At 34.4% G+C, this 20,786-nt stretch overlaps 1 protein-coding gene and 4 pseudogenes across 5 annotated transcripts; 2 read left to right on the top strand and 3 right to left on the bottom strand.

Annotated features, from left to right (window-relative positions):
* Positions 1–7,099: 7,099 nt before the first annotated feature.
* Positions 7,100–7,505, bottom strand: AT3G29440 (annotated as a pseudogene; the record flags this gene model as incomplete). Its single annotated transcript has 1 exon — positions 7,100–7,505.
* A 568-nt stretch (positions 7,506–8,073) lies between these two features.
* AT3G29450 (General transcription factor 2-related zinc finger protein) lies at positions 8,074–9,987 on the top strand (the record flags this gene model as incomplete). The annotated part of the gene is made up of 4 exons (NM_113871.1): positions 8,074–8,192; positions 8,372–8,523; positions 8,623–8,915; positions 8,983–9,987. The coding sequence occupies 4 exons, from the start codon at positions 8,074–8,076 to the stop codon at positions 9,985–9,987; spliced, it is 1,569 nt and encodes a 522-aa protein (NP_189591.1).
* A 358-nt stretch (positions 9,988–10,345) lies between these two features.
* On the bottom strand, positions 10,346–11,743 carry AT3G29460 (annotated as a pseudogene; the record flags this gene model as incomplete). Its single annotated transcript has 1 exon — positions 10,346–11,743.
* A 281-nt stretch (positions 11,744–12,024) lies between these two features.
* Positions 12,025–12,765, bottom strand: AT3G29470 (annotated as a pseudogene; the record flags this gene model as incomplete). Its single annotated transcript has 3 exons — positions 12,025–12,138; positions 12,254–12,444; positions 12,546–12,765.
* Positions 12,766–15,133: 2,368 nt separating this feature from the next.
* On the top strand, positions 15,134–18,938 carry AT3G29480 (annotated as a pseudogene; the record flags this gene model as incomplete). The annotated part of the gene is made up of 1 exon: positions 15,134–18,938.
* Positions 18,939–20,786: the final 1,848 nt, after the last annotated feature.

The raw sequence follows: 20,786 nt of genomic DNA on the forward strand, positions 1-20,786 counted from the left end.
GAATATATAAAATTAGTATTTCAAATTTATGTCTTACTTAATATAGAAATACAAAAAATTGAAAAATGGATAGAAAACCCTTCACATTTCTTAAAGACATATAGAAAAAGTTTTTCTGAAAAACCCTCAACTTTTTTGTGAGTTTTATAACCCTCACATTTTCATTAATGATAAAATAAACCTATAATTAATAAACTCAATTTGAATTCAAACAAATCATTATATTAAAACATAAATAAATATAAACAATTTGATTTATAATTTTTTCCTCTAAAATTTCAGTTTACAATCTTTTTCTAAATTGAAAATTTTAAGTCATAATGTGCAAAAAATAATTAATGAAGTTTTATTCAATTTGGTTACAATAATTCATCAACGTGAATTTTTTTTTTTGTTACGAGTGAAATAATAATCTACATATACATTTTTGCAGCCATTTTGTGAAATAAATCTTGTAGTTAGGATACAATGATTGCCATTGGATTTTAATATTTGTTTTTGATAATTAGAAAAAAAATCTTTGAATTAAATATTTGACATTTAACAATCTTCATAAAATCTCTCGACATTAACTACACGATTGGTTACTAAAATAAAACTTTCAAAATATTTAATATCATTTAATTACTACAAAATTATCATTATTGATATTGTTTTTCTGCATGACTATTACAATTCGATTATAATCATCAAACCGCAGAGATATCTGATAGCATTTAGTTACTACAAAATTACAAAATATTTAGACAATGATTCATAAACATATGATAAATAAAATAAATGAGTTTTTTTTACGGGACGGGTTGGCGGGACGGGTTTGGTAGGACGTTACTTAATAACAATTCTAAACTATAAAATAAAAATATTTTATAGATAAATATAATTTACAAACTTTTATATATACTAACTTTAAAATATAAATTGTCCCCACGGTATACCGCGGGTGAAAATCTAGTTCTTATACATAACATAATATTATTTTATGTTAATAAACGTTTATTTGTTCGATCACACAAATTTACTAACATGAAACCAAACCAAATATTATAATACTACAAAAGTACACAAATTTTTATATCAAAATATTTTAATTGGAAAAGTAAACTATATAAGCATTTATTAATAGTTAATATATATATATATATTACAATATATTAAAAATATAATATAAATAACATTTACTATTTTCAAAAATTGTACCTTCAACTGAATCTGAATTTTGTAATAATATTGACTATTTTAAAATCAAAACCTGAAAAAGCAAACAAATTACAAAATCAAATATACTATCCTATAATTTTTGTAGTTTACATAACATAACTCCTAATGGTAACAAACAAAATTTGCCTAATCTCAACTAAGTGGTAAATAAATGTTTTTTTATAGCAAAAACCTTAATTTTAGAAAAAACAATTGCAAACTCGAATTTGAAAAAATAATCAGAAGTCAATTTTTTTTATTGCTGTTTTAATATAATGATTTGTTAAATTTGTTTATTAATTGAAAAATTCTTTCTAATGCCCTTTTCAGGATGCCCCTTTTCAACTTTACACTTTTGTTTTATCCATTTTCATTTGTACCCTCTTTAAATTTTTAATGACCATTTTACTCCTATTTGAAAATTGTTTTAGGTTAACAAAATGATATACTAATACTTTTTCGCCTAAAATATTCCAAACAAAATATCCCGCCAAAATTTTCCCGCCAAAAAGTTTCGAAAAAAATTTCCCGCCAAAATTGTTTTTTTCAAAAAACTTTTCACCGTTTTTTTTTTTTTTGGCGGGAAATAGATTTACAAGGGATTTTAAAATATTTACAAGGAATTTTAAAAGGTTTTAAGAGATTTACAAGGGATTTTAAAAGGCTTTTAAAAGATTTATAAGAGATTTTAAAACGTTTTTAAAAGATTTACAAGGGATTTTAAAAGAGTTTTAAAAGATTTACAAGAGATTTTAAAGGGCTTTAAAAGATTTGCAAAGATTTTTAATGGGTTTAAAATTGTTTTAAAAGGATTTTAAAATATTTACAAGGGATTTTAAAAGGGTTTAAAAATATTTACAAGTGATTTTAAAGGGCTTTAAAAGATTTACAAAGGTTTTTTAAATATTTTTAAAGGGTTTAAAAGTGTTTTGAAAGATTTACAAGGGATTTCAAAAGGGTTTTGAAAGATTTAAAAGAGATTTTTAAAGAGGCTAAATGGGTTTTAAAAGATGTACAAGGGTTTTTAAAAGATTTTAAAAGAATTTACAAGAAGACTTTTTAATCCTTGTAAATATTTTAAAACCCTTTTAAAATTCTTTGTAAATCTTTTAAAACCCTTTTAAAATCCTTGTAAATATTTTTAAACTTTTTTAAAATCCCTTGTAAATCTTTTAAAACCCTTTTAAAATCCCTTGTAAATCTATGAGTTTTAAAGTTTACAAGGATTTTTAAAAGCATTTTTTTGGCGGAGAAAAAATTTGTTACGAAAAAAGTTTTTGGCAGGAAATTTCTTTTTTTGACGGGATTTTTTTTTTTTGTCGGGAAAAAAGTTTGGCGGAATTTGTTTTTGGCGGGAAAATTAAACTTGGCGGGAAAAGTTTCAGTTTCCAATTACATGTTCCTATTAGATAAGGGTAATTTGGTCATTCTGTTCAAAGGAAGGGGTGTTTTTAAAAATGAACAACATAAAAAGGTATTATTGCAAAAAGGTAATAAATAAAGGGTAGTTTTGCAAATCTCCCTTATTAATTATAGGGTTTATTGTACCTTTTATAAAAAGGTGAGGGTTTAAAAATCCACAAAAAAGTTGAGAGTTTTTAATATGTTTTTAGGGAAAAATCCCAATTAAAACCCAAACTAGTTTATTACCCAATACTTTTAGATTGGAATAAAAATACCTCATCTAATAAAGTATTGCCAAATAAAACCCAATCTTTTAATTATTACCCAATACTTTAGGATTTTTTCCCTATATTTTTAGAAAAAGTAGGGGTTTTTCTACCCATTTATCCCTAAAAAATCTCAACTTTCAAATTTTACATTTCAAAAGTTTGTTTTTTGCACTATGTTTTTACTTTGTAGTTAAGAACCGAGAATAATAAATATTACTAATAAAATGAAATATAGCTAATCCCTTGTTAATCTCGAAAATATGTAGGACGATAAAGTAAGATAAATCATAACCGAATCTTTTTTTGTTCCCCAATAAGAGACGAATCTTACCTGCCATTAAGGATTTAATTAATACAAATGGGATTATGGGACAAGAAAAATGACATATGAATACGATTACTATATTTGTTTATACATAATAACAGCTAGACATTGCATGCCTAACAATAACCTTCCCCTGTATTATATTCTTGATCAGAATCTATTCGGGATCAGCAACAAAAGAAATGGAAGATTACCAAATCCACCGCAGGGGAGATCTATATTAATTAAAGACTAACGTGGAACGTATGCGTAATTGAATATATATACTACATAAAACTTGCCTAAAGAAGTAAATATAAAATATAAATGTAAAATTTTTTAAAAAACTTTTGTAAATCTTTTTAAAAAATTATAAAATTCTTGTAAATTCTTGGAAATCCTTTTAAATCTTTGTAAAGTTGTTAAAACACTTGTAAATCTGTTCAAAACATTTTAGAGGAAAAATGGGTAAACAAACCCTCTCCTTTTAGAAAAACATGTAAAAAGCCCTCAACTTTTTTGGTGGGTTTTTAAACCCTCATCTTTTATAAAATGGTAAAATAACACCTAGTACTATTAAACCAAATAACTATTATATTAAAACATAAAATAAAACAACTTAGTTTGTAATTTATACTTTTGAAATTCGAGCTTACGATATTTTTATAAGAATTTAATTGTTCTTTTTGGCGATATAAAGAAATAAGTTTCAATTAGAATTTGTTATGTAAACTAAAATCAATTTATAGGTTAGAACATTTTATTTTATTTTTCTTCATATGTTTTCTAAATTTTGAAGTTTTGGATTAAAAAAGAATAAAATTTATGACCAAAAAGTTGGTCTAAACTTGTGTGACTGAACCAAATAAAACTTTCTTAATATTAATTTTATATTTGGTTATTACAAAATTAGTTTGGTTTCTCGTTGATGAATTTCTAGAATTCAACCAAACAAATTTTGTTTCAACTAAATCTATATATAAAAGAGTATATCATCCATAACATAAAATAATTACTTTATGCAAATTAAATCAAATATATCCTTGAACCAAAATAAATAAAATTTGAATAGACTCTGGATATGTTATCTTCAATATGAAATCAATTTTCTGGGCTAAATTTTAAATTTAAATTGTTTACATAACCAACAATTTACTTGTAATGAAACTGTTTTTCTATATCTCAAATAGATTTGAAATTACAATTTTATGTTATTATATAACATCAAGACTTCAAAAAAAACTTCAATTGGAAAATAATAAATTGTAAAACAGATTTTAGGAAAGCAAATCTTAAAGCAAATTACTTTTATTTATTTATATATTTGTATAATATTTTCTTCGATTTAAATTGATTTTAATGATCCTAAGTGTTAATTTACCATTTTTTAAAACGTGGTTTAAAAACTCACAAAAAAATCTGAGGTTTTTTTATAGGGAGATTTGCAAAACTACCCTTTTTTACTACCCTTTTGCAACAATACTCTTTTATGTTGTCCATTTTTAAAAATATACTTTCCCTTGAACAGAATGACCAAATTACCCTCATCTAATAGGAACATGTAATTGGAAACTGAAATTTTCCCGCCAAATTTTGGGCGCCAAAATTTATTTTTTCCGCCAAAAACAAATTTCCGCCAAACATTTTTCCGGTAAATTTCCGACAAATTTTTTGTATTTCAAAAAGCTTATTTTCTGTGTTTTTACTTTTTAGTTAAAAACAGAGAATAATAAATAATACTAATAAAATGAAATATAGGTAATCCCATGTTAATCTCGAAAATATGTAGGATGTTAAAGTAAGATAAATCATAACCGAATCTTTTTTTTCCCCAATAAAAAAGGAATCTTACATGCCATTAAGATTTAATTAATATAAATGGGATTATGGGACAAGAAAAATGACATACGAATACGATCACTAACTTTCTTTATACAAAATAACAGGTAGACATTGCATGTCTAACAACAACTTTCCCCTGTATTATATTCTTGATAAGAATCTATTGGGCAGCAACAAAAGAAATGGAAGATTACCAAAACCACCGCTAGGGAGATCTATATTAATTATGAATAATTGCTATGAATGCCCTTTCAACACTACCCTTTTATGTTGTCCATTTTTAATAATATACCTTCCCTTGAACAGAATGACCAAATTACCCTCATATAATAGGAACATGTAATTGGAAACTGAAATTTTCCCGCCAAATTTTGGATACCAAAATTTATTTTTCCCGCCAAAAAAAAATTTCCGCCAAACATTTTTCCGGTAAATTTCCGACAAATTTTTTGTATTTCAAAAAGCTTATTTTCTGCACTATGTTTTTACTTTTTAGTTAAAAACAGAGAATAATAAATAATACTAATAAAATAAAATATAGGTAATCCCATGTTAATCTCAAAAATATGTAGGATGTTAAAGTAAGATAAATCATAACCGAATCTTTTTTTTCCCCAATAAAAAAAGAATCTTACATGCCATTAAGATTTAATTAATACAAATTGGATTATGGGACAAGAAAAATAACATACGAATACGATCACTAACTTTCTTTATACAAAATAACAGCTAGACATTGCATGTCTAACAACAACCTTCCCCTGTATTATATTCTTGATAAGAATCTATTGGGCAGCAACAAAAGAAATGGAAGATTACCAAAACCACCGCTAGGGAGATCTATATTAATTATGAATAATTGCTATGAATGCCCTTTCAACACTACCCCTTTTCAATAATGCCCATTCTTATTTGTCATTTTCATTTATATCCTCTCTTAATTTTTACTGACCATTTTACCTTATTTGGAAAATGTTTTAGGTTAACAAAATAAATATTAGTTTTTTCCTGCCAAAAATAATCCGAAAATAAACTTCCCGCCAAAAAATTTTTTTCCGCGGGATACTCTTCCTTCAAATATTCGAGCACATAATAGACCGCCAAAACAATTTTGTAAAACGAAATTCCGCCAAAACATTTTTCACAAAATCATTTTTCCTGCAAAATTTTTTTTTTGCCGAGAATTAGATTTACAACGGATTTTAAAAAGGTTCAAAAAAGATTTTAAAAGATTTACAAAGGAATTTTAAAAAAATTTTAAGGGTTTTAAAAAATTTACAAGGTATTTTAAAAGATTTTTAAAAGGTTTAAAAAATTTACAAGGGATTTTTAAAGATTTTTTAAGGGTTTTAAAAAATTTACAAGGGATTTTAAAAGATTTTTAAAAGGTTTAAAAGGGTTTTAAAAGATTAATAAGGGATTTTAAACGAATTTTAAAGGATTTTAAAAGATTTACAAGAAATGTTAAAAGATTTAGTAGGGATTTTAAACCCTTTTAAAACTCTTGTAAATCTTTTAAAGACTTTTTGTAAAGGTTCACAAGAGTTTTAAAATGGTTCAAAAAAAAATTAGCGGGAAAATTTCAGTTTCTAATTAAATGTTCTCATAAGATGAAGGTAATTTGGTCATTTTGCTCAAGAAAAAGGGTATTTTTAAAAATAAACAACAGAAAAGGGTATTGTTGCAAAAAGGTAGTAGAAATTTTTTTTTTCTTTTCAAATTTATCCAAGACTAACATGCGCATAATTGAATATATATATATATATATATATATATACTATTTATACTTGCCTAAATATGTAAATATAAAATATAAATGTAAAAATTTTTAAAAAACTTTTGTAAATCTTTTAAAACTATATTAAATTCTTGTAAATCCTTTTAAAATCTTTGTAAAGTCGTTAAAAACACTTGTAAATCTTTTCAATGTTGTAACTAGAAAAAGATATAGAAGAAATGAGTGTGTTATTCCATTGAATAAAGGGTTCTTTATATAGGAGTAAAAGGAAAGGGTAAAACCCTAGAAACATCTAGATGATGGGCTTAGATGATGGGTCTTATAATGGGCATCCATCTTTATTCATAACACTCCCCCCTTGATGACCATTGTAGTACCATAACTCGTAAAGTATTTGAAATGCTGCCTCATTAAAAACCTTACCAGGAAAACCCAACGGAAAAAACCATGGTTAAGGGAAAAAGAGTGCAACATACAATTACTCCTCCTTATGAGTATATTCGACGAGATCTTTGAGACGGCGTAATCCGATACGATAGACTAACTTCTTGAAAGTAGCAGTAGATAGCGCCTGGGTGAATAAGTCAGCCAGATTATCATTCGAACGGATCTGTAGAACTCGTACATCGCCGCTCTTTTGTAGATCGTGTGTGAAGAAGAATTTTGGTAGGATGTGCTTTGTTCTATCGCCTTTGATGTATCCGTTTTTGAGTTGTGCGATGCATGCTGCATTGTCTTCGTACATAATTGTTGAAGTCCTTTTCCCTCAGGGGCGGATCCACGGCAAGGTTGGGTTAGGCACGTGCCCGAGGCTGTTTTTTTTTAAAAAAAAAATCTTTAATTGTATTTAATTCAATACTTTAATCATCTGTTGGTTTATTGGAAAAAAAGGAAAGTGCCCTACTCTTTTAATATTTTCCAGCCCATAACAATTGAAAACAATAGCCCATTAAAAAATTGTTTCAGTCTAAATGAATAAACGTGGAAACAAACAATTGACCTAGATTTCTTTTGTCAACTAAATTGTTTTCTAATTGTTTACCTTTTTGGTTTCTTCTCAAATTTCCAGCCACCATGTCTAACGTAAGTATCTCTTATTCTCTTTTGTGATTAACTAATATTAAAACTGTAGTAGACCGAATGAAACAAAACTGTTAGTTTTATCAAATTATTCGTTATGATTATTTATGCAAGACATATTTTTTTGTAGTTTGATAATTCGTTCGTTAACAAATTTTTAATATAAATTTGGTTTCTAATATGTTCATATAACTATTCTTATTAGGGAACAATTCATAGATTTTTCAAAAGAAAGCATGAATCAACGTCACAAGATATTCCAGAAAATATTCCGGAAGCTATTCCAGAAGATTTGCCTTCGGATCCTGGCGATAGGAAACATATTTTGGACTATCATCCTAATGAAAGAGATGAGGTAAGACGCAAATATCTGATTAAAGGTCCTTATCAATCTCGTGGGCATGATTTTCCTAAAACACTATCAGAAAAAAAAATGAGACGATTTAATCCAGAGTGGTTTGATCTCTATAGTGGTTGGTAAGAATACATTGTAAAAAAGGATAAAGCTTACTGTTTGGTTTGCTACTTGTTTAGAGATTACACTGAAAATAAAGGTGGGAGTGATACGTTTGTGACGAAAGGTTTCGATACTTGGAAAAATCCTCAGAGTTTACGCGAACACGTGGGATTGGTGAATAGCTTTCACAATAATGCATTAAAAAGGGCTGATTGTTTGATGAGGCAAGGTCAATCAATTCTTCATGCTTTTTATAAGCAAGATGACATAGTCAAAAGAGAATACAAAATCAGATTGAACGCTTCAATTGATTGTTGTAGATATTTAGTACGACAAGGATTACCTTTTCGAGGCCATGATGAGTCAGTGGATTCAGCAAACAGGGAGAATTTCTTAGAGCTTGTGAAATATACTGCAGGGCAAAATGAGGCTGTAAGTAAAATTGTGTTGGAGAATGCTCCAAAAAATAATCAGATGGCATGTCCCAAAATTCAAAAAGATATAGTGCATTGCTTTGCGGAAGAAGTGATTAGATCTATAATTCAAGAAGTTGATCATGATGTATTTTGGTTGATGGTGGATGAATCTGCAGATATTTCTGATAAAGAACAAATGGCAGTGGTTTTTTTGTTTTGTTGATAAACATGGGACAGTGAAAGAAAGATTTATTGGTCTTATCCATGTTAAGAAAACATTTTTTGCATCTCTGAAATGTGCTATTGATTCATTGTTTGCTAAACTTGGATTGAGTATAAAACAGTTAAGAGGACAAGGCTATGATGGTGCAAGTAATATGAAAGGTGAATTCAACGGGTTGAGATCTCTAATTTTGAGAGAAAATAGTTCTGCATATTATATCCACTGCTTTGCGCATCAGCTTCAGTTAGTCGTCGTGGCAGTTGCTAAAAAACATTTTGAAATTGGAGATTTCTTTGATATGATTTCTGTCTTGATAAATGTGGTTGGAGCTTCTTGTAAGAGAAAGGATAGGGTTCGAGATGAATTTCGGAAAAAGCTGGAGGAAAGAATCAATCAAGGTGAAATTAAGACGGGAAAAGGATTGAATCAGAAACTTTCACTACAGAGACCCGGTAATACTCGTTGGGGTACTCACTACACAACATTACTCCGGTTAGTTGATTTATTCTCTGTTATCATTAAAGTGCTTGAGTGGATCGAAGATGATGGAACTGATAGTACCAAAAGACGACAAGCTAATGGTCTTCTCAAGTACTTTAATACCTTTGACTTTGTGTTCTACTTACAGTTGATGTTGCTTATTCTTGGACTCACAAATAGTTTATCAGTGGCTCTACAAAGGAAAGACCAAGACATTCTGAATGCTATGTCACTAGTGAAATCCACCAAGCAACAGTTATTCAAGCTCAGAGATGATGGATGGGATTCTTTTCTTAATGAAGTTTTTTCTTTTTGTAAGGATCATGACATTGAGTTTGTCATTATGGATGGAGAATTTGTTGATCCAAGAAAGCCAAGAAAAAAAAGCAACATGACCAACTTGCATCATTATCAAGTGGAGTGTTTTAACACTGTATTGGATATGCAAATTCAGGAGTTTAATGATCCAAACACTTCTCTCTTTGCCAGAGATTTTAATTCTGCATCTATGGCTTCATTCCATTTTGGCCAATCACTTCTTTGTGTACACTCTTCAATAGATGTTGGTTCATGATCTTCATCCATAACATCAACTGCTACATTGCATTCAAAAATATCATCGACGTCGATTTGCTTTCGGTTCCATTTTATTCCAGACATGACATAACTAATTGAGATCTCTTCATTGTCAGGTACCTGAATTTCTTTCTGTGTCATGTCTAAGGTCTCTTCTGGAGATTCTTCATTTGTAATTATTTCCTCTGTTTTATCTATGCCAATTTCTGCCCCTTTTCTTTTTCGAGGATTTTAATATTTGGAACCAATAGGTCTACCACGCTTTAAACGTGCCTTAGACTCATTTGCAGTTTGATTTTGTCCTTTTGGGATATTTATTCTTATTGGAGCATTTGCAGCCGGTATATGTGATTTGATCACACTTTTTGGGTAGTGAATGCATCTGGCAGCTGATTTGCTAAACTCTGTAAATGAATTATCTTTTGTACTTTTAATTCACACCCTTTAGTCCGAGGATCAAGATAAGACATTGATAATTCATTCCAAAGTATATCACTTCCCGACTGTTTATTTTCTCCCCCTAATGTTGAGAAAACAGACTCATTAAAATGACAGTCTGCGAATCGAGCTTTGAATAAATCTCCTGTAGATAGCTCGAGATACTTAATTATTGATGGGGAATCATAACCAACATATACTCTCAACCTTCTTTGAGGTCCCATCTTATATCGCTGTGGTGGAGCAATTGGAACATATACAGCACATCCAAAAACTTTGAGATGGGAAATATTTGGTTCCTGACCGAGAACCAGTTGAGATGGAGAGAACTTATGATTACTTGTTGGCCTGATGCGAACTAATCCTGCTGCATGTAATATAGCATGTCCCCAAGCAGATATTGGGAGTTTTGATTTCATTAGTAATGGTCTAGCAATCAATTGAAGACGCTTGATTAGTGATTCTGCTAAACCATTTTGTGTGTGAACATGTGCTACAGGATGTTCAACACTTATCCCAATAGACATACAATAGTCATTAAAAGCTTGAGATGTGAATTCACCAGCATTATCAAGACAAATTTTCTTTAAAGGAAAATCTGGAAAATGTGCTCGTAATCTAATCGATTGAGCAAGCAATCTTGCAAACGCCAGGTTTCGAGTTGATAACAAGGTTACATGCGACCATCTACTAGATGAGTCAATTAAAACCATAAAGTATGTAAAGGTTCCACATGATGGGTGAATCGGCCCACAAATATCTCCTTGTATTCGTTCCAGAAAATTGATTGATTCGAAATTTATCTTAGCTGGTGAAGGCCGTATCATCAACTTGCCTTGTGAACAAGCAACACATGAGAAATCATTAGGACGAATCTGCTGGTTCTTTAATGAATGTCCACATGAATTAGTGATTATCTTTCGCATCATTATTGTACCGGGATGGCCTAACCGGTCATGCCAAACTTTAATGTTTTCTGTGGACTTCTGGTTTACTATAGCATTTACTTCAATTGTATTAATTGTAGTATAATATAAACCAGTAGAGAAAGCAAGTAGTTTTTCCAGAATATTCTTAGAACCTTGGATATTACTTGTGATTTGAAGGTATTTGATACTACCTTCGCTCATAGTCTCAATATGATATCCATTTCTGCGGATGTCTTTAAAACTTAATAAGTTCCTTTGAGATTTAGGAGAGTATAAAGCATCCACAATTTCTAATTGTGTTCCCATAGGCATTGATATATTTGCTCTTCCAGAGCCTTCAATTATCTTTGCATTACCTGTTACGGTAGTTACACTTGCTTCTTTCATTGTCAAAAAAGAGAAATATCTCTTATTTCTTAAAATAGTATGACTAGTTGCACTGTCTGCCAAGCAAATATCTCCACCATTCATTGTTTCTTCAAATAAATAAAATAAAATAAATTAATATCATAAATAAAATAATGAATCAAATAATTAAAAAAATCAACTTTAACATTAATTCGTAAAGTAAAATAATTGAAAGCCAAACAAATAAAAATCAAATAACTAAAAGCAAAAAGAAATAAATAAATAAATAAAACATAGTTCTTCAAATAATTGTAGTTTGATCACTTTGTCTCTTCGTCAGGAAGAAAATCGTCAATATCCAAGTGAGTGAAATCATCAAGGTCAAAATCATCTTCTCCGTCTTCATACACCAAATTTGTTTCAACATCCTTTCCCTTTGTTGATAGAGCTCAACAAGGTGCTTTGGTGTACGACACGTACGAGACCAGTGATCTTTCGCTCCACAACGGTAACAGATATTCGCATACGGTGTTTTCACTTGTTTGTTACCACTTTGTTTTTCCACTTCTTGTGAGAGTTTGAGTTCTTAAAGTAAACTCCACTGCCTCGTCCTCCACTGTATCCACGCCCACGACCACGACCGCGACCACGACCACGACCATGACCACAGCCACGACCACGGTTGTAACCACTTTCTTGATCATAGGATGTCACATTCGCTTCAGGGAATGGAGCAGAACCTGATGGGCGTAGTCCATGGTTTTCAAAAGTAACTCATTGTTTTTCTCAGCTACAAGGAGACAAGAAATAAGTTGGGAATACTTTACAAATCCCTTTTTACGGTACTGTGTCTGCAAGACAATGTTATTAGCATGAAAAGTAGAGAATGTTTTCTCCAACTTATCTGCTTCCGTGATTTTCTCTCCACCTAACTTCAATTTGGATGTTATTTTGAACAAGGCTGAGTTGTACTCACTTACAGACTTATAGTCCTGGAGTCTCAGATGAGTCCAATCATATCGGGCCTTAGGTAAGATCTTTGTCTTTCGATGATCATACATATCCTATAGATCGTTCCAAATGATCTATGGATCTTTCACACTGAGGTACTCATTCTTAAGATCCTCATGGAGATGGAGTTTGATTACCATCTTTAATGGTATCAAGGAGATCTTTTGAATCTAGATGAATTTTAGTTTAAACCCTCATCTTTTTAAAAATGGTAAAATAACACCTAGTACTATTAAACCAAATAAACTATTATATTAAAAAATGAAATAAAACAACTTAGTTTGTAATTTATACTTTTTAAATTTGAGTTTACGATTTTTTTATTTCAGAATTTAATTGTTGTTTTTTGGCGATATAAAGAAATAAGTTTCAATTATAATTTGTTATATAAAGTAAAATCAATTTATAGCTTAGCACATTTTATTTTATTTTATTTTTCTTAATATGGTTTCTAACTTTTGAAGTTTTGGATTAAAATGAATAAAAAATATGACCAAAAATTTGTTCTAAACTTGTGTGACTGAACCAAATAAAACTTTTTGAATATTAATTTTATATTTTGTTATTACAAAATTATTCTGGTTTCTCTTTGATGAATTTCTAGAATTCAACCAAACAAATTTTGTTTCAACTAGATCTATATATAAAAGAATATATCATACACAACATACAATAATTACTTTATCCAAATTAAATCAAATATACCCTCAAACCAAAATAAATAAAATTTGAATAGATTCTGGATATGTTATCTTCAATATGAAATCAAATTTTTGGGCTAAATTTTAAATTTAAATTGTTTACACAACCCACAATTTACTGGTAATGAAACTGTTTTTCTATATCTCAAATAGATTTGAAATCACAATTTCATGTAATTATTTAACATCAAGACTTAAAAAAAACTTAAATTGGAAAACAATAAATTTAACAGATTTTAGGAAAACAAATCATAAACCAAATTACTTTTATTTATTTTTATATTTTTATAATATTTTCTTCTATTTAAATTGATTTTAATAATCCTAGGTCTTAATTTACCATTTTTAAAAAGGTGGTTAAACACCCACAAAAAAAAGTTGAGGGTTTTTTATATGTTTTTGGAAAAGGTGATGGTTTGTTTACCAATTTTAAGAATTTTACTTTAATTAGATAAACTGAAATGAGATAGTGTAAGATAATGGTTTTAATACGAGAGAAAAGAATTGCAGATATGTATATTCATAAAACTTAAAGACAAAAAATGATTTTAGTAAATTTGACCTTAAATTGTTGTTTTTCCGTCAATTTTATTAGATTAGCTAAACAAGCTAATACAAAGAGAGAGAAGGAGAAGGAACAGAATCGTTAGGGTTTGGGAGGAATCAGTTTCGTCATATAAAATCGTTGTCAAAGATAACGAAATTTAGTAGAGTTATTCCCAAGTCTTTTATCGTTATTCTCCAGTTTACAGAAGTGGATTTGGATTTAAATTGGTTGAGTTATTCGCAGTTTCGTGAGACACGTTTTCTCATATACGAATTAGGACCAGCAGGGATTGAAACTGAGATCGTGGTCTGTTCTCCGATCGGCACGAGTTTTTGTGTGCAGCTTTGTGACGTCTACGGCTAGCGTTTCACCGGAGGGATTTAATAGTTAACGGTTAGTTTGTATTTTAGAGTTTCGTCTTTGAGATTGTTTGTTTCTGTTTTTCATGTCCAGTTTGCTTCAAGGTTGTTTTTGGTTGTGACTTGTTGTAGGACGTTTCTGGACTGTTTCACACGTAAGGAGAGTCTCTCCTGAGTTTAATTATTGTTAGAATCAATTTGTTAAGGTGAGTACGTGACCATGAGCTTATCTGAGCGATTGGGTTGTATGATTTGTTTTGTGTGATGATATGTAGGTGTGGTGAATGTGTTTTTGGGTGAATTGTTCAATGACTGGTTTGTTTATGTTGTATTTGTGATTATACCCCTTTTAATTGCTTGTGTGTATAGCTCGTAGATGGGAGGATCGCCTCACTAAGTATTTGTGATAATACTTACGCATGTCTTTCTTTTTGGTGCAGGTAAAGATAAAGTGTGATCGTGGAATCATGGCAAGAAAGAGAGGATGATCTAGGAACTCGTTTGGTTTATTTTTGTATTTTGGTTATTAGAACCGGTTAGGGTTGTTTTAGGATTGTTAGTCATTCTTGGTTTGTTGGTTGAATCATTTATTTATTCATAAATAGTATCTTTGACTTGGGGTTTAATTGTTGCTTTATTGATTGGTTTAATTAAGTATTTATGGGAATATTTAATTATGTTTTAAAAAAAAACAGGTCGGGTTGTTTCAATTTAGTATCAGAGTGATGACGGTTCTAGGATGTGTAGAAAAATTAATTGATGAATTATTTTCTTGATGATTGATGTGGGATGAGGTAGGATGTTAGCATATTGAGGATCCATGAGTGATGGGTGCCGCAGCCGGAGGAGCCCAGGTACCAGTGCAGGCTCCAGTTGCGCCACGAGTGGCGGAGGTGCAGCAGAGGGCTGCGGTTGCTGAGGAGGTTCCATCTTATTTGAGGATGATGGAGCAGTTGCAAAGGATTGGCATCGGGTATTTTTCTGGTGGTACTAGTCCTGAGGAGGCCGACAGTTGGAGGTCGCGGGTTGAGCGGAACTTCGGTTCGAGCAGATGCCCGGTGGAGTATCGGGTGGATCTCGCAGTGCATTTTCTAGAGGGGGATGCACATTTGTGGTGGAAGAGTGTAACTACCAGGAGGAGACAGGCGAATATGTCTTGGGCAGATTTCGTGGCTGAGTTTAATGCCAAGTACTTTCCGCAGGAGGCGCTCGACCGTATGGAGGCGCATTTTCTTGAGCTGACACAGGGTGAGCGGTCGGTTCGGGAGTATGACCGGGAGTTTAACCGACTCTTGGTGTATGCGGGTTGAGGCATAGAGGATGACCAGGCCTAGATGAGGAGGTTCTTGAGGGGACTTCGACCGGATTTGAGGGTGTGGTGTAGAGTGTCGCAGTACGCGGATTCCAGTAGTACAACCGAAGAAGACTCATCAGCAGGTGGCACCTAGCAAGGGCGGCAAGCCTGCGCAAGGGCAGAAGAGGAGTTGGGATCATCCTTCCAGAGCTGGACAGGGTGGTCGTGCAGGATGTTTTTTTTGTGGGAGCCTTGACCACAAGGTAGCGGATTGCACGCAACGAGCTGAGACGAGGGAGTACTACCACTGCAGGAAGAGGAGACATCTCAGGCCGAATTGTCCTAAGTTGCAGCGGATGGCAGTGGCAGTAGTACATGCGGCAGTGCAGCAAGGAGCGCAGGTGCAGCAAAATGTGCAGCAGTTAGCACATATTGCACCGGCACCACAGGGTTACACTACGCGTGAGATAGGCGTTACCAACAACAGAGCGATCACTGGTATGATTTCTGAGACTCAGACTTTCTGAATTATTTCTGTTATTTTTGGATATCATTGTTTTGTGATGAATGTTAGGGTTCTTAGCACATGAAGTTTGTGTACGGACCTTATTAGTGGGCGGTGTAGAGGCCCATGTGTTGTTTGACTCTGAAGCATCGCATTGCTTCATTACCCCGGAGAGTGCCTCGCGCGGCAACATCTGTGGGGATTCTAGTGAGTAGTTTGGAGCCGTCAAGGTTGTTGGAGGGCAGTTTCTAGCGGTTCTGGGGAGAGCTAAGGGTGTGGATATTCAAATTGCACGAGAGTCGATGCCAGCAAATCTGTTTCTCAGCCCTGAAGAGTTGTATGATGTTATTCTGGGAATGGATTGGTTGGATTATTACAGAGTACATCTTGACTGCCACCGTGGGAGAGTTTCTTTTGAGCGGCCAAAAGGGAGGTTGATTTATCAGGCAGTGAGACCTACCTTAGGGAGTCTCGTCATCTCAGCAGTGCAGGCAGAAAAAATGATCAAAAAGGACTGCGAGGCTTACTTGGTGACGATATCTATGAAGAGTGATGGAGAAGCTACGGGAGCAGAAGCTGTTCGCTAAGTTAAGTAAGTGCAGTTTCTGGCAGAGAGAGATGGGTTTTCTGGGTCACATTGTTTGTGCAGAGGGAGTTTCAGTGGATCTAGAGAAGATTGAGGCTATCAAAGACTGGCCTAGACCGACGAATGCCACTGAGATCAGGAGTTTTCTTGGGTTGGCAGGGTATTACAGGAGGTTCGTCAAGGGGTTTGCGAGTATGGCACCGCCGCTGACTAAGCTGACAGGAAAGAATGTTCCTTTTGTGTGGTCACCGGAGTGTGAGGAGGGTTTCGTGAGCCTGAAGGAGATATTGACGAGTACACCAGTGTTAGCATTGCCAGAGCATGGAGAGTCTTACATGGTGTATACTGATGCCTCGAGAGTTGGTTTGGGTTGTGTTCTGATGCAGCGTGGGAAGGTTATTGCCTATGCATCGCGGCAGTTGAGGAAGCATGAGGGCAACTATCCTACTCACGATTTGGAGATGTCTGCGGTAATCTTTGCCTTGAAGATTTAGAGGTCTTATCTTTATGGCGGAAAAGTGCAGGTGTTCACGGATCATAAGAGTCTGAAGTATATCATCACTCAGCCAGAGCTGAACCTGAGGCAGAGGCGATGGATGGAGCTGGTGGCTGATTATGATCTGGAGATAGCCTACCATCATGGTAAAGCTAGTGTGGTTGCAGATGCGTTGAGTCGTAAGCGCGTGGGTGTGGCACCAGGGCAGAGTGTTGAGGCCTTGGTGAGTGAGATTCGTGCTTTGCGGTTGTGTGCTGTGGCACGGGAGCCATTGGGATTGGAAGCTGTGGATCGAGTAGATCTTCTGAGTAGAGTTCGGTTGGCTCAGGAGAAGGATGAGGGGTTGATTGCGGCTTCAAAAGCAGAGGGCTCTAAGTATCAGTTCGCAGCTAATGGGACTATCCTTGTGCATGGGCGAGTTTGTGTGCTTAATGATGAGGAGTTGCGACGGGAGATCTTGAGTGAGGCTCATGCGAGCATGTTTTCCATTCATCCAGGAGCGACTAAGATGTACCGAGACCTCAAGGAGTACTATTAGTGGGTCGGGATGAAGAGAGATGTAGCTAATTGGGTCGCAGAGTGCGATGTTTGCCAGTTAGTTAAGGCTGAGCATCAGGTGCCGGGTGGCATGTTGCAGAGTTTACCCATTCCTGAGTGGAAGTGAAATTTTATCACGATGGATTTCGTGGTTGGATTGCCTGTGTCGCAGACCAAAGATGCTATTTGGGTGATCGTGGACCGTCTGACTAAGTCAGCACATTTTTGGCCATCAGAAAAACCGATGGAGCGGCGGTGTTGGCTAAGAAATATGTGAGCGAGATCGTGAAGTTGCATGGAGTACCTGTGAGTATTGTGTCAGACAGGAATTCCAAGTTTACTTCTACGTTCTACGTTTTGGAGAGCCTTTCAGGCAGAGATGGGCACTAAGGTGCAAATGAGTACGCCTTATCATCCTCAGACAGATGGGCAATTTGAAAGGACTATTCAGACGCTTGAGGATATGTTGCGGATGTGTGTCTTGGATTGGGGAGGTCATTGGGCGGATCACTTGAGTCTGGTAGAGTTTGCTTATAACAACAGCTATCAGGCGGGTATTGGGATGGCTCCTTTCGAGGCGTTGTACGGGAGGCCATGCAGGACACCGTTATGTTGGACCCAAGTGGGGGAGAGGAGCATATATGGTGCAGATTATGTTCAGGAGACCACGGAGAGGATCCGAGTTCTTAAGCTGAACATGAAGGAAGCTCAAGATCGACAGTGGAGTTATGCTGACAAGAGGAGGAGAGAGCTGGAGTTTGAGGTTGGGGACAGAGTGTATCTCAAGATGGCCATGTTGCGAGGTCCGAACAGGTCTATCTCAGAGACTAAGCTGAGTCTGAGGTACATGGGTCCGTTCAGGATTGTTGAGAGGGTGGGACCAGTGGCATACATGTTAGAGTTGCCAGATGTTATGCGTGCGTTTCACAAGGTCTTTCATGTATCGATGCTGAGGAAGTGTCTTCACAAGGATGATGAGGTGTTGGCTAAGATTCCAGAGGATCTTCAGCCCAACATGACTTTGGAGGCGAGACAAGTGAGGGTTCTCGAGAGGAGGATCAAGGAACTTCAGCGGAAGAAGATTTCTTTGATCAAAGTCCTGTGGGACTGCGATGGTGTGACAGAGGAGACTTGGCAGCCAGAGGCGAGGATGAAGGCAAGGTTCAAGAAGTGGTTCGAGAAGCAGGTTGCTGCATGAGTTTGCCTTTCCTTGGTTTCCAGTTTCAGTGTTGTTGAGTTTTTGAGCTTTTGAGTTGTTGTATTTATTTCTCTTTCATTTGTATTTTCGTTTGGAGTTGTAACGATCATGACATTTGATGATTTATAAGATGAGTATTTTTTTTTTCTAAAATTTGACTTGAGTTGTCTTATTTAAGAATGTGTTGTGCGGTTTCCAAAAATGGACAGTTTCCTAGAAAAGACTTGTCTATTTTTGAAAAGTTTGAGTAAACAACCTAAGAGAGAGGTGTGTTTACGAGATAGTCGAGAGTTGGTCATAAGGATGTTCTCGAGGGGATATGATAGATGGTGAGGCATAAAGGTGTCTTACGCGAATCCATGAGGGAGTCTAGAGATATGCTCGGAAGCGTTTAGTATTGTTTGCTCGAGGGACATGAGGGTCCCAACGACTCGTGAGGAGCGGACTATGCTCCTGATGTACCGGTAACTCGAGGGACTTGGTGTCTTTAGAGTGCGAGGGGTACGGTGGCTTCGGGTGACGATCCGAGAGTACGCTTTAGGGTGACAACCCGAGAGCGAGTTTTGAGGTATTATTTTCTCCAAGTGTCGTAACTCGATGATTTTGTGGCTGAGAGTGAGCCGACACAACTCAGATTTTGACTTTGAGTGGGGAAGATAATACGTGTGATACCCGAGATACTGTAGGCCGAGGCCTGAGAGTGACGGTTTATGCTCGAAGATTGCGGTCTGAGAGTGGAGAGTGAGTTGTGAGCAACAATGACTAGTATATCGTGAGTATATCGACTGGATAGAGAGACCTAGAGGTTGGTTGGAGGGAGTGCGGACCGTAGTGATGGTTTCACGGAATTCCTCGGAGTGGAAGGGTGAAGCTAGATTCGAGGACGAATCTATGTTAGTGGGAGAGAATTGTAACGCCCGTGAACCAGAAAATCGGTTGGGTTAATTGGAAACCCTAGAGTGTACGTATAAAAGAAGAAAACTCGAAATTAGGGATTTAGTTAGTCACTTTTCGTTTGATAAAGGAGAAAAAGAGAGAAAAAAAAAAAAAAAAAAAGAGAGAGAGAAGGAGAAGGAGCAGAATCGTTAGGGTTTGGGAGGAATCAATTTCATCACATCAAATCGTTGTTAAAAGTAACGAAATTTGGTAGAGTTATTCCCAAATCTTTTATCGTTATTCTCCAGTTTACAGAAGTGGATTTGGATTTAAATTGGTTGAGTTATTCGCAAGACACGTTTTCTCAGACGCGAATTAGGACCAGCGGGGATTAAAACTGAGATCGTGTCTGGTCTGTTTTCTGATCGGCACGAGTTTTTGTGGGCAACTTTGTGACATCTACGGCTAGCGTTTCACCGGAGGGATTTAATAGTAAACGGTTAGTTTGTATTTTAGGGTTTCGTCTTTAAGACTGTTTGTTTTTGTTTTTCATGTCCAGTTTGCTTCAAGGTTGCTTTTGGTTGTGACTTGTTGTAGGACGTTTCTGGACTGGTTTAGACGCAAAGTGAGTCTCTCTTGGGTTTAATTATTTGTTAAAATTAATTTGTTAAGGTGAGTGTGTGACCATGAGCTTATCTGAGCGATTGGGTTGTATGATTTGTTTTGTGTGATGATATGTAGGTGTGGTGAATGTGTTTTTGGGTGAATTGTTCAATGACTGGTTTGTTTATGTTGTATTTGTGATTATTCCCCTTTTAATTGCTTGTGTGTATAGCTCGTAGATGGGAGGATCGTCTCCCTAAGTATTTGTGATAATACTTACGCATCTCTTTATTTTTGGTGCAGGTAAAGATAAAGTGTGATCGTGGAATCATGGCAAGGAAGAGAGTATGATCTAGGAATTCGTTTGGA

This window comes from Arabidopsis thaliana, chromosome 3, assembly GCF_000001735.4.
Source record: "Arabidopsis thaliana chromosome 3, partial sequence".
In the NCBI taxonomy this organism is placed as follows: Eukaryota; Viridiplantae; Streptophyta; class Magnoliopsida; order Brassicales; family Brassicaceae; genus Arabidopsis; species Arabidopsis thaliana.